The 14,709-nt window shown below is 37.3% G+C and overlaps 1 protein-coding gene across 1 annotated transcript in view; it reads right to left on the reverse strand.

Moving 5' to 3' along the window:
* Positions 1 to 14,709, reverse strand: part of AP4E1 (adaptor related protein complex 4 subunit epsilon 1) — a 59,980-nt gene that overhangs the window by 10,990 nt on the left and 34,281 nt on the right. Inside the window, exons 13-17 of the mRNA XM_063449041.1 lie at positions 12,774 to 12,892; positions 11,992 to 12,294; positions 10,955 to 11,069; positions 5,731 to 5,866; positions 3,534 to 3,792 (exon numbers count right to left, since the gene is read on the reverse strand). Coding sequence (XP_063305111.1) covers positions 3,534 to 3,792; positions 5,731 to 5,866; positions 10,955 to 11,069; positions 11,992 to 12,294; positions 12,774 to 12,892 — 932 coding nt within the window. The remainder of the gene's footprint in view (positions 1 to 3,533; positions 3,793 to 5,730; positions 5,867 to 10,954; positions 11,070 to 11,991; positions 12,295 to 12,773; positions 12,893 to 14,709) is intronic.

Genomic DNA, 14,709 nt, shown 5'->3' on the forward strand with positions numbered 1-14,709 from the left:
GATTCCATACCGATATGGTACTGTAATTTCACAGGATAGCACCAAAGTAATACATTGTGGGTTATTGTTTTATTCAGAAACGTTTGCTGAGCATAATTTAAGGGCCCTTGCTAATTAACAAGGGCCTAGTTGATTTGGTAACGCTCATCTGTTTTGTTTTGTTTGTTTTTTCCGTTTTTTTCATGTTAAGAAAATCGCAAAATAGTGAATGTACCTTACCAAATAACAGCTTAAAAGCATTAATGATAATGTCACTCGTATTATATTTGTGTACCATGCATTCACAATAAAAATGGTTTTGAAAAAAAATAAAAATTGCAACAATTCTTTTTACCACAAATTTGGTATAAACTGGTAAAAATAAATAAGGGCAACACGTTAGGACAAAATACACCATAGGAGATACCCTGGTGTGCCTACTTTTACAAATGGTAGGACTTTGTGGAGTCACTTGAACAATAAACTGCTATAATGCCCCAAAATGAGCAATAGCTCATCAAATTGATTTCTCAAATAAAAAAAATAAAAAACGTCAGGTCTCTTCTACGATACTGTAGCTTCAAAGGATAGCAGCAAAGACATTAATTGGGGGTATCGTTGTACACAGAAGATGTAGCTGAACACATTATGTGGTTTTGCACAGTAGTATACATCAGGTTTACGAAATACACATTAAAATGAAAACCTTGTTATATGTGTGTATATTAAAAATTTAGAAAAAATAAAGTTTACTTTAATATTTAGCAGAGATTGGCAGTTAAATGGCTACATAGTAAGTGTTAAATTACTCTTAGGTAAATAGCCTGTGATGTTTACTTTATATAAATATATACTTCTGTGTGGCAATTGTGTGTTATGTGATGGAAATTAAGCTGACAAGACAAACCTATCAAATTCTAAAATATGGCCACATTGAAATTAGATTATACTCCTTTTATTTTGTGACCTGAATTTATCAAAATAAACTGAAATCCTAGACTTATGTACTCTGTAAATTAGGAGAAACAAATGAATTTATTTTGAATTACTTTCAATGAGCTGCATTAATTATACGCGCATTATTACCTAAACTATGAAAAAAAAAGTGTGCTTTAGTATTTGTTACCCATTTTTCTGTTAGTTTTGTATAAGTTATATGTTTATGTCGCATCAAAAAAAAAAAAAAAAAAAAAAAAAAGCCCTTTCTGTCCTTTAGCAAACAATATATAATATGTATGGGGCCCATGAAGTGGAACTAACCTATAAGCTCAAATTTGTTTTAGTTCAGAACATGAACAATTACCTCTGTCCTTAAGGGGCTAAACAATTACCGTATATACTCGAGTATAAGCCGAGTTTTTCAGCCCATTTTTTGGGCTGAAAAACCCCAACTCGGCTTATACTCGAGTCAGAGTCTGTATTATGGCAATTTGCATTGCCATAATACAGACTGGGGGGAGAGGGGGGCTGGCAGAGCTGTACTTACCTTTCCTGCAGCTCCTGTCAGCGCTCTCCTCCTCCGCGCCGTCCGTTCAGCACCTCGGTCAGCTCCCAGTGTAAGTCTCGCGAGAGCCGCGGCTCTCGCGAGACTTACACTGGGAGCTGACAGAGGGAGCTGCACAGACCGCGCGGAGGAGGAGAGAGCTGACAGGAGCTGCAGGAAAGGTAAGTACAGCTCTGCCAGCCCCCCTCTCCCCCCCACTGAACTACCAATGCTGGACCACCAGGGAAGGAGAGCCCCCCTCCCTGCCATATATCAAGCAGGGAGGGGGGACGAAAAAAAAATATATAAATAAAATAAGAAATAAAATAATAATAAAAAAAAAAAAATAAAAAAAAAAAAAAGGGGTATAAGGACCACTATGGGAGGGGGGGGGGTATAAGGACCACTATGGGAGGGAGGGGGTGGGTTAAGGACCACTATGGGAGGGAGGGGGGTATAAGGACCGCTATGGGAGGGAGGGGGGGTATAAGGACCACTATGGGAGGGAGGGGGGGGGGGGGGTAAGGACCACTATGGGAGGGAGGGGGGGGTAAGGACCACTATGGGAGGGAGGGGGGGGGGTAAGGACCACTATGGGAGGGAGGGGGGGGGGGATAAGGACCACTATGGGAGGGAGGGGGGGGATAAGGACCACTATGGGAGGGAGGGGGGTATAAGGACCACTATGGGAGGGAGGGGGGGATAAGGACCACTATGGGAGGGAGGGGGATAAGGACCACTATTGGAGGGAGGGGGGGTATAAGGACCACTATGGGAGGGGGTGGGATAAGGACCACTATGGGAGGGAGGGGGGGTATAAGGACCATTATGGGAGGGAGGGGGGGGGGGTATAAGGACCATTATGGGAGGGAGGGGGGGGGGGTATATGGACCACTATGGGAGGGATGGGGGGGGATAAGGAACACTATGGGAGGGAGAAGGGGGATAAGGACCACTATGAGAGGTAGGGGGTGGGATAAGGACCACTATGGGAGGGGAGGGGGAAGTAAGGACCACTAGGGGAGGGGAGGGTAAGGACCACTAGGGGAGGGGTGAGTCAGGACCACTGGGGGGGGGGAGTGAAGGAACACGGGGGTGGGGAGGTAAGGACCACTGAGGGAGGAGGAGGGGAAGTCAGGACATATGGGGGGGGGAGGGGGCGGCAAAAAATGTTTTGCCTACGGCGGCAAATATCCTTGCACCGGCCCTGCACACACTGCATTCATACACACACACTCTGCATTCATGCACACACACACTGCATTCATGCACACACACACTGCATTCATGCACACACACACTGCATTCATGCACACACACACTGCACTCATACACACACTGCACTCATACACACACACATACGCACACACTGCATTCATTATACACACACTGTAAATAAATATTCAATTAATATATTTTTTTTAGGATCTAATTTTATTTAGAAATTTACCAGTAGCTGCTGCATTTCCCACCCTAGTCTTATACTCGAGTCAATAAGTTTTCCCAGTTTTTTGGGATAAAATTAGGGGCCTCGGCTTATATTCGGGTCGGCTTATACTCGAGTATATACGGTAAATAATCTGCAAAAATCATCATATATAAGGGTTTCAGGGCTACCCAACAGCATGGTTAAAATTATTATTATTGGCATTTATTTATATAGCACCAACTTATTCAGCAGGGCTTTATAATATTTTATAATATATACGGGAGAAAATTGGTCCATTGATACTGGCTTGAAACTGTATGCCTTTAGAACAAAATTGCAGGAGACCTACATGTGTCAGTTTCAGTGGAATAGCACATATTTCATGTTTACACCTTGTATATTTAAATTCTTATGCTCTGAGTGTATATTATAAACATTGCCAAATACTCAATACGCACAAAGCCTTACTTTAGAAGTTATGTCATTCAGAAACGAATTCCAGACTTATTAAAACAACATGATTACAGGTAGACTTTGCTAAAGCTTCACTCTACCTAAGCACATTAGCTCTTAATCTGCTAAAATGTCTTTGGGGATTTTAATTAATATAGTATTACATGTTATAAGAGACTTAAGACCTACCAAACTGACAGCGTTGGAACCAAGGCCAACAAACAACGAGGATGCCAACTGCTTCCGTTCTCTCTCTTCTTCAGACGAGGGAGCCAATTGCTGCTCAGCAGGATTTGCTGTGACATCTTCATCCTCATCACCCAATGAAATTCCACTCTCCAGTCGAGTTGAAATAGGTTCTAATTTACTCAATTTATTCTCCTTTTTCAAGAGGTATCCCTCCTTTCCCCAGAGCTTTTTCACGCCATCTAACTTAATGCGATTTTCTCTACGAAAGAAAAAAATATTTTATTTGATCCAGGTTTCTTAAAGTTAGTTTTCAAACAATTCATTTTCTGAATGTGACTTATACCAAGGTGACCAGTGGTTCCCAATGGTGTATCACTCCACAGACCCAATCTAGAACACTGAGACGTTGCCAGACATTCCATGACAGGGCAGTCGCTAACATATTTCCTGGAAGCTGGGCATATCACGGAAAGAAGAAACTGGAGTGTGAATATTTGTAAAGTTGTATATATTTCATTTATAACAAAAGAGCGTGTCTAGACATCTACTTAAGATGAATGCGTACTAGGGAACGACCAATTATCTGTCTGGCCGATATTCTGTATTTTCGGCAATATCGGTATCGGCAAATAGAGATACGGATATTGCCGATATCACATACCAGGACCGCCGGGCCCATAACAAGCCAGCAAGCGCTTACTTACCTTCCCAGCAGCTCCTTTCAGCTTCCCTGTCTAACTCTCGCGAGTCCTGTGGCCGTCAGAGCGTTGCCACAGGTTACCATGGCAACGCTCTGCGCGGTACACAGGCCGCGAGATTTAGACAGGGGAGCTGAAGGGAGCTGCTTGGAAGGTTAGTAAGCGCTTCCTGCGGGCCAGCACTGCACAGTCCATGCCACCGGACCACCAGGGAATGCCATATCCCCCCTCCCTGGCAAAGTAAGAAGCAGGGAGGGGGAACTAAAATAATACAAATAAAAAAAAATTATATTTTAAAAATATTTAAAATAAAAAATGCCCCCGCCCCCCATTTTACACAAATTACATACCTACACACACACACACACACACACTACACTCATTATACACACACACTACACACTGCATCCATTATGTACCCAAATACACACTGCATCCATTATGTACCCAAATACACACTGCATCCATTATGTACCCAAATACACACTGCATCCATTATGTACCCAAATACACACTGCATCCATTATGTACCCAAATACACACTGCATCCATTATATACACAAATACACACTGCATCCATTATGTACCCAAATACACACTGCATCCATTATATACCCAAATACACACTGCATCCATTATATACCCAAATACACACTGCATCCATTATATACACACACTGCATTCATTATATACACAAATACACACTGCATCCATTATATACACAAATACACACTGCATTCATTATATACACAAATACACACTGCATTCATTATATACACACTGCATTCATTATATACACACTGCATTCATTATATACACACTGCATTCATTATATACACACTGCATTCATTATATACACACACTGCATTCACTACATACACACACAGCTCCCCTGTGTAAACACACTGCATCCACTACATGTGGCATGTATATTTTGTGCATTTACCTTTAGAAATATTTTATTTTTTCAAAATGGTAAATGTACAGAATATTGGTAAGTTATCGGCTATCGGCCTTAAAAGTTCACAGATTATCGGTATCGGCTCTAAAAAAAAAAAAAGATCAATATAGGTCGGTCCCTAATGTGTACATGACAAGACTATGTCAGAATTAATAACTATAGTGAGATTTGTAGAGAATTGAAAGTGAATTTTAAATGTAAGGCCAAAACAGTTCAACTGGAAAAAGTCTCTAAGTGAAATATATATTTTTTAATAAAAAAATTATAAAACATTTTGAATTTCCAAGTATTCTCACTTCAGTGAATAATCCTGTATTTTTTACAGAGGTGCCAGATCATTATCAGGCAATTATCTAATTTTGTTAGGCCAAGATGACCGCTGTGTCAAAAAAAATAAAAAAAAAATACATTCAAGGACACTAAGAACATCTGCATGTTTAAGTTAATTGTTTTATCTAACAAAAGATAATGATATGGGATAGTTTCAGATTTCTAAATCCAGTTCTTTTGGAATATAAGGAATTTGCAGGTAACTTACTCTCTCTGTCCAGTGTCTGCACTGTTACCCGAGGTCCCTGACACAACAGAGATGGCAGAGGGAGAATGGCCATCAGCCACACCAGTAGAGGGCAGACTAGGTGAGAAACACAGCCCATAAGGTTCCATGTTCAGAGCTACGACAAACAAGACAAAAATCCCATGATATAAAATATATAAAAACTAATTGAAACATGCATTGCTATTTGCTTACATTTGCCAAAATATAAAGTAAATATTGCTATATGCTTACAAATAATTGTTTTAGAGATCTAGACCTGCATTACACTATATTATACAAATGTCAAAACAGTAGCAAAACACAATGCTGTTCTTTGCTTAAATGAATAATGGCTATAATCCACATCAGTGTGACTGGGTAGTCAGCAATATTTAGTTTCATTACCAATTTACTAAAATAGGCCTTGACAATGTTGACAATTCGTACAGGTGTTCAAACGTATATTACTTACAAACCCTATATGTAAAAAGCAGTGTTGTGACAGATGTGTTACTGCACCCTCTTCGGCATTATTTAGAGAATATTGTAGTGCATGAAGTTATATAGTGTTATCATAATGGCAATTAAAGGAAGACATACAGAACATTAGGAGCTTTGAAAGTCTGAGATTGTCCTTTAGAGATAGTGCAATGAATTCCAAGTTTTTAACAAGTACATTTCCCACATCATCAAAAGGCAGTTGAAAACTGGAGTAAACCGCAGATCCAGAGCCACAATAGAATAAGAAGGTTTCTGAAAGTCAACAGCTTGCATGCAGCTTAACACTGCACAAAGTAGCAAGATTCAGTTTTAACGTCAGGAGGCAGCGAGAAAAGAAATTGCTTCCAAGATGGCGAAATAAGAAGAAAGAAAAAATAAGCATTTTATGGCTTTATGGATGGATGAATCAAAATTTAAGATCTTCAGCCCTTGTTGCAGGATTTTTGGTTCTGGTGTTAAGAAGGGAAAATAATTGTTCCTTGTGTGAATGTCTTTGACTTTTGCTTGACCTGGAGTCAGCAACTTGCTCAGAGTGAGTGGCACCCAAAAACAAGAAGACTACCATAGCATTTTGCTACACTATGCAATACCTTCTGGTATACACCTAGTTGGCTAGGGGTGGATCGTACAACAAAGTAATGGCAAAAGACATCTTTAGGCTATGCCAGGATTACCTTAGATAGAAAAAGAAAAATGATATAAGAATAATAAAAAATAAAAATAAATAAATAAATAAAAAAGACGACAGTATGGAACGGTGAACATAGTCTCCAGACTTAAACCCTATTAAGCTGGTTTGGGATGAACTGGACAAAACGTTGAATGCAAGGTAGACTACAAGTTCAACACATTTGTGGGATCTTCAGCAACGTGTATTCAGCTGGTATATGTGCAAAAGTTACTTTGATGAATCAAAACTGTAGATGACATTTTGGTAATCTAAATATATATATATATATATATATATATATATATATATATATATATATATATATATATATAAAAACAAATACAGATTGGCACTCTCCTGAATAAATAAAGGTAATAATTGCTTAGGTGCTACCCGTTAAGCATATATCCAAATAATATCAGGGGTGCACTCATCGGTCTTGTGAAAATAATCGTGGATTAATGGAACAAAAAAAACAAAAACTATGGTTACATCTGTAATGCAATCGACGTTTCGACCCCTATGGTCTTGACCTGTGAGTGCACCCCTGATATTATTTGGAAATATATATATATATATATATATATATATATTCCAATTAATGTTATATTATGAAAACTTTTGCCTTATACAGTGCAATCTAAAAGTGTGAGAGTGGATGGATGAAGCAAACAGGACCAGTCTACACTGTATTAGAGATATAGTAACATCGCAAAAGCTTAAAGTGGCATTTTCTCACCGAACTTGCCTTTCTCCTAATGTTTCCTCTTCTCTTTCTCGCTCAGAATCTTTTTTTCCATTTCTGATGTAGTTTTCTTTGAAACCGAAGACAAAGTCGGAACTACTTTTTCCTATGCTTGACTTTCTTTGACCAAAGGAGGAGCTTAAGTCAGCTCCATTTCCTGTGTCGAAGAAAGTACTCACCCTTCTCCTTGACACAGGAAATGGGGCGGACTTAAGCTCCTCCTTTGGTCAGAGAAAGTAAAGCATAGGAAAAAATATATAAGACAAAGTAGTCCCTGTCTTTTGTTTTAAAGAAAACTAGATCAGAAATAAAGAAAAGAAGAACAGATTCTGAGAGAGGAAGAGAAGAGGAAACAATAGGAGAAAAGTAAATTTGGCATGACAGTGCCGCTTTAAGGACCATTTCTTAAGCTTTTTTGCAGCCTAGTTAAGAGATGTGTCAAAATAGGATTATGGTAAAAACTACAGATATGCATATTATATTTCATTCTAGAATTCATATATATGGATAATACAAATAGTTTGTAATATTCTTTTAACATACAGTTAACTTACAAAAAAAAAAAAAGCATGCCACCCAACAGTGTCCCAGTAGAGGTCACTACATAGATAACAACATATATTTTTATTTTGGTTCTGTGTAGGTCGTAGCAATGTTACAGTCACTTTATTAAGAGTCTATCCTCTTACACACAAATTGTTACCCTGATGAAATATCTGTTTTCCCATCTGGTCCGTGTGTAGGTTGTGGAGCTGGACCTTACATAAACTGTGGATTACCTCAGAGCTGGCCCAGTTTAGACATTAAACGCTTGGTGAGAGGAGTCACAATCTCCTCTTTTTACAATCCCTTTTAACTGAGCTCCCTGACCTAAGCACGTGCATTCTCCTGCAATAACCTGCCAGCATCCCTCAAGGGTCATCAGAGAAATGCTAAACAGCAAAACATAATAAAAGTTTCTCTCACAAAAGGAATAACTAAAACACATTGAACATTAAATGTGCTACAGCAAGTTTAAAACTTACAAAATCTGAAAAAGTATATGGGTTAAAATGAACAGGAAATGGTATGGTTTCAAAATATGTTAACATAAAATATTCAATATGCGCTGATAACAGGACACATCAAACAGACGTGAGAAAGTGGAAGTGCTCAGCTCCATGCTGCAAATAATGGCAGCTCTATATTGCGTTATGTAGTCTAGGCCTCAGACTAATCCGAATTGCTGGGAGCTTGGCATTAACAAATATTGATAGCAAATGATTACAACAAAAGGTCATATCGAGATGCTTCTGTTTTTGGTTTGTTTGTTGTGGTTTTTATTTTTTAAATATATCCACCTTTACTTGGTAGCAGATGTAATAATCAAAATGACTAATCATTTATTACACTAAAGTATTTATATAAACATAGTAATTACCCTTGTTGTTTGGGAAACACTCAGTGTTATTCACTAGACTCCAAATTGTAACAAGATAAAATATGAATGTTAAAACATAGGCAAAAGTAGACGATTTGGAGAAATTCTTCAAAGGTGCTATAGTCACAACATTTTAGCTAAAATGTGGTTATTCCGATTCCGGATCCCTACAGTAATAGTTTCTTGAATAACCCTAAAAGAATAAAAAATGAGCAGGATTTGGTTTCCTTTAACATTTCCTTAAAAGCGGGGTCCTTAATTATGATTTAAGCTTATTTATAAATAAAACAACCACAACATTTTTAAAACAATGCCAATGGAAAATGTACACTGCAATTCTAGATTAAAATTACTTTCTAAACCATGTGATGAATTTTACTTTATATATGGAAACCAATAAGTATCCCATTTCAGTCTTTCCTTATAAATCAGAATAACTCCCTATAAATACATGATAACTAATAGCATACAGTGACATTTATAATAAGCCGAGTGGTTAAAGGAACACTATAGTCACCTAAATTACTTTAGCTAAATAAAGCAGTTTTAGTGTATAGATCATTCCCCTGCAATTTCACTGCTCAATTCACTGTCATTTAGGAGTTAAATCACTTTGTTTCTGTTTATGCAGCCCTAGCCACACCTCCCCTGGCTATGATTGACAGAGCCTGCATGAAAAAAAGCTGGTTTCACTTTCAAACAGATGTAATTTACCTTAAATAATTGTATCTCAATCTCTAAATTGAACTTTAATCACATACAGGAGGCTCTTGCAGGGTCTAGCACGCTATTAACATAGCAGGGGATAAGAAAATCTTAATTAAACAGAACTTGCAATAAAGAAAGCCTAAATAGGGCTCTCTTTACAGGAAGTGTTTATGGAAGGCTGTGCAAGTCACATGCAGGGAGGTGTGACTAAGGTTCATAAACAAAGGGATTTAACTCCTAAATGGCAGAGGATTGAGCAGTGAGGCTGCAGGGGCATGTTCTATACACCAAAACTGCTTCATTAAGCTAAAGTTGTTCAGGTGACTATAGTGTCCCTTTAACCCCTTAAGGACACATGACATGTGTGACATGTCATGATTCCCTTTTATTCCAGAAGTTTGGTCCTTAAGGGGTTAAAGTGTACATACAGTATAATGTTTGGATTTGAGTTAAAAAAAAAAAAAAGAAAGGTTCCAGAATGGACGCATGGGAACCTTTTGCAAATCAATACTGAACGCTATGGGCTGTGCACATGTGTATTATTGCTTAATGCTTATTTTAGTACATGAATGTCCTGTAATTAAATATTGTATGTTCCCTCCTGTTTACACTGCTTCCCTTTGAATAGGCCAGCTGGTAGATTTTGGCACCTACCTGCACTGATAAGACAAAAAAATAAATAAAACAGGTGGTTTAATTGCAGCAGATGATGCAGGCATAAACACATAGAAAATAAAACAAATAGCACATCAACAGCAGCAAAGGGGAAAAAAATAAACAAAACAATGCACATCATAATTACAACTGGTGATATTATAAGTAATTTAAAAAGGCATTTTGTGGAAATTTTATTTAAAGAGATTACATTTGAGGAGTAAATGGATGCCACCACTAGTGTCTGCTTATTCACTTTATATACGCCAGGTGTAAGGGTACCATGATGTGGTGTTATCACAGTACTAAACGTCTCACACAAATTCTCCTCTGGAGCTCTTCACAGACTCAAATATCAGGGCAGACAATGAGGAGGTCTCACCATCAGTTAAAGTGGCTTCTCCCGCAACAAACATGCCATAAATCTTCAGTGTTTTCACTCCTGCTTAATGATCTGTCATGCTGTAGGTAGCATTCAAGGCATGGACTGTTTATATAACAAATATTTTAGTGAATATACTCATACCTTTTCCCTGAGACAATTTTTCTTCTTGCCGCTGGTGATGGGGCATGTAGGGTGCAGCTCCTTTGCCAAGAGCATCTGCTACAAATTCATCTAAGAATGAAAGAGAAGCATCTACCTAGAAACGCAGAAAATCATATCAGACTATTGCTTTTATTCCACACACACAAAAAAAAAAGAAGTTATATAGACCGTCTACACGATTCTACAATAGTTTATGCCCAAACTGAAAAGGCATCTCTTAGAAAAACACAGGTACTATAGTTATGCATACAGTGCTAATTGATTCAATTATTGAAATAACAGCTTCAACTCTTGTGGATTTCCCTCCAATTTATACCACACCCAGTAAAATAAACTAGTTTAGTGGAGCACTTTCATTTACTTTCCCTAACCATGTAAGGCTTCAGTAAGCTTGTGCCAGTGTATAAATAAAACAAAGAAATATATAGAGTAATACTGTACAACCCCACCCTTTATATTGATTTTTTATTTTTTTTTTGTATATCAGGATGGAGGAAATTTTCCACCTTCTCAACAAAACAAAACCTTAAATTTGAGCTATAGGTCTGTTTCACCGTAATTAAGGTGTTTCTCTTCAAATGCCCCCATACATATTATATATCATTTTTTTAAAGGACAGGGAGGGCTTTAATTTTACATCATATATGTGTACATAACACAACAAAAAAGGGGAGGGGGGGCCTGAGGTAGCCATTGATACTTGGGGTTCCCTGTTGTAAGCAGGGAATTTAACCCTGATCATGTCGCGATCTTTTAATAGGCATTTCAAATGCTTATTTAAAGAGCTGTTGGCCGCACTGGATTCCAGCTTGTCTGTTAAACAGTATTTCACTGCAGCCGAAGCCATATGTGACACTTCTCAGCTGATGGATTAACAACATATATTTGTTTTAAAAAAAATAAAGCGAGTATAAAGTCTGCATTTTTAAATCTTGTTTCTGCAGAATGAAAAGCTGTACAGCACAAGGCTTAGGAATAACCGTCTATGCAAAAAAAAAAAAGAGACTTATTTTTACCATTAAATCTTCACAGCTGGAGTTGACTGGAAAAAGTCTCTGCATGAGTACGACGTCCGCTAGGAGAGATTTTAATTCCCAGGCATGCTGCCTCATGCCTGTCTCCAGACAGGTGCTGTACTCTTGGATTAATTTATCAGCCAGTGAAGAATGTGGGCTGTGAACAGCCAATTTCTTTATTGCAGCCATAATCCAGGCTTTGGTTTCAGATGTAACAAAGCTGTGTTGCAGAAAGGTGTAAAGTCTTGCCATTACAGAGTCTGTAGGTACGTCTATTGCAAGGTAGGCATATTCACCCAACACCTTAAAAAAAATAGGATATGTATAACTTAAATAGTACATATTATTGAATTTATCCTTTGCCAATATACTAGTACATTCAGATTTACTTCAAACAGGGCTAGCCCTGTTAAATTTCTTTAATAAATACAAGAAATGTGTGCCTCAATGATGTGGAAAATTACACGAAAAAAAAGATGAAAGTATTATCGACTTTGTTTAAACAAGCCGCAAATAACCATTCAGCGCAAAAGGCCATCATATATTTAGCATAAGCAGATTTAAAAGTTGGAAATTTGCGTAATACAGGATGTAGCTGTGCTACTGTTAAATCCGCTGTTAGTATGTTAAGAATTGTATAATTAGAAATTAGTCGGTGTGGAACACTCAATTTACATGAACGCTGCGAGGCCGGCTCCAAAAAGACTAGGAACAGAAATGCTGAGATCCATTACTTATTCTCCAGCTCAAAGAGAGGCTTTTTTGCTTAATATATTTCTCACCCAGCTGATAACCTGCAGGAAGCGCTGAGGATAATATGCATTCTCCTTTTCCAGCAAGGCGAGATAAGACTGAACTGCGTAAAGCTTCAGCTGCCCATCTTCCTTTTCATCGTCAAATCCTGGCAAAATTAAAAATGGCAGGGTTGTTTTTGTTAAGTATTCAGGGCACATGATGAACAAAACTAAGATAAGGCTTCTTTTTATTAACAGGTAAAACAAAATTGAAAAAAATATAGGATATATATTCGTGCAAAATCATTTAGTTTCATAAATACATCAATAACAGTGTATATGTTCTAACCTTCAAAAGCACAATGGAATAGGGAGCAATCATTTTAACCTACTACCAATCTACTGAGCAGATGTATAAGATGAAAAAAAAAAAAAAAAAACAATACCTGTGACAAATCCCTGACAATATAACAAGATTAAAATATCCTATGTGTATACATGAATGATTTATGCTATTCCTGTTTTTTTACCTCTTTCTTTTAAGGTCAGAATGTTATACTATTGTGTTGTATAACATCCAGTATGCTAAGCATACAAACAGGAAAAAAATTATAATAAGCTTGCAAGGTGTACTAGCTATCTGTTTAGTGCACATCATATTTCAAATAAGCGTAGTGATAATGGATTGTCAACTGAAAGAAAAAATGAAAAAAAATATACAAAAAAAACCAAACAAACCACTTTTAAAACTGGTTTGGCATACGAGAATAACATCTTATTAAATAGCTCTCCCCCCATCCTCCACAAAATATGCTTTATTAGAATACCAGCACTGCGACTGAGTCCTTGACTTCTTATGGAGTACATTCTGGTCCCAAAAATGATTGGTGTGCACAGAACAGAGGCTGTGCACAATGGGCTTTGTTTTTTGTTAATAAGTCACTCCTCCTACACTTAAATCTTTGCAGTGCTGAATTAACCCCTTAAGGACCGGACTTTTTTTGCGATGTTGTACATTTGCGACCAGGCATCTTTTTGACACTTTTGTGGTGTTTGTGTTTAGCTGTAATTTTCCGCTCTCTCATTTACTGTTCCCATACAAATTATATATTGTTTTTTTCAGGACAAAAGGGGCTTTTCTTTACATACCATTATTTATATAATCTCATGTAATTTAATTTAAAAAAAAAATGAAAAAATATGATGAAAAATTGAAAAAAATACACGTTTTCTGAATTTTATGTGAAAAATCTTTTACTCATCTACAAAAGCGAATGAAAAAAACTGCTAAATAGATTCAAAATGTTGTCCTGAGTTCAAAAATACCCAGTGTTTACATGCTTTTTGCTATTTTTTTACATGTTATAGGGCTATAAGTACAAGTAGGATATTGCGGTTTCAAAACATACATTTTTAAAATGTATCAATAGTGACATTGTAACACTATTATCTGTCATAAATTGCTAAATAACACCCCACATGTACATATTTTTTTAAAAGTAGACAACCCAGGGTATTCAATATGGGGTATGTCCAGACTTTTTTAGTAGCCACTTAGTCGCAAACACTGGCCAAAGTTAGCGTTCATATTTGTTTGTGTGTGAAAAAAGTAAAAAACTAAATTGAACGCTAATTTTGGCCAGTGTTTGTGACTAAGTGGTTACTAAAAAAGACTGGACATACCCCATTTGCAATACCTTGGGTTGTCTTTTGCAAATGGTATGCCATCATGGGGGTAATTCTCATTCCTGGGCTACCAAACGGTCTCAAAGGCAACGTAACCAACCTGGCCATTTTCAATGTAAAAATATTTGACCCATATATTTGACCCTGTAACTTTCAAAAACGCTATAAAACCTGTACATGGGGGGTCCTGTTCTACTCAGGAGACTTTGCTGAACACAAATATTAGTGTTTCAAAACTGGAAAATGTATCACAACAATTATATCATCAGTAAAAGTGCTGTTTGTGTGTGAAAAATGC

Source organism: Pelobates fuscus, chromosome 3 (assembly GCF_036172605.1).
Source record: "Pelobates fuscus isolate aPelFus1 chromosome 3, aPelFus1.pri, whole genome shotgun sequence".
Lineage (NCBI taxonomy): Eukaryota > Metazoa > Chordata > Amphibia > Anura > Pelobatidae > Pelobates > Pelobates fuscus.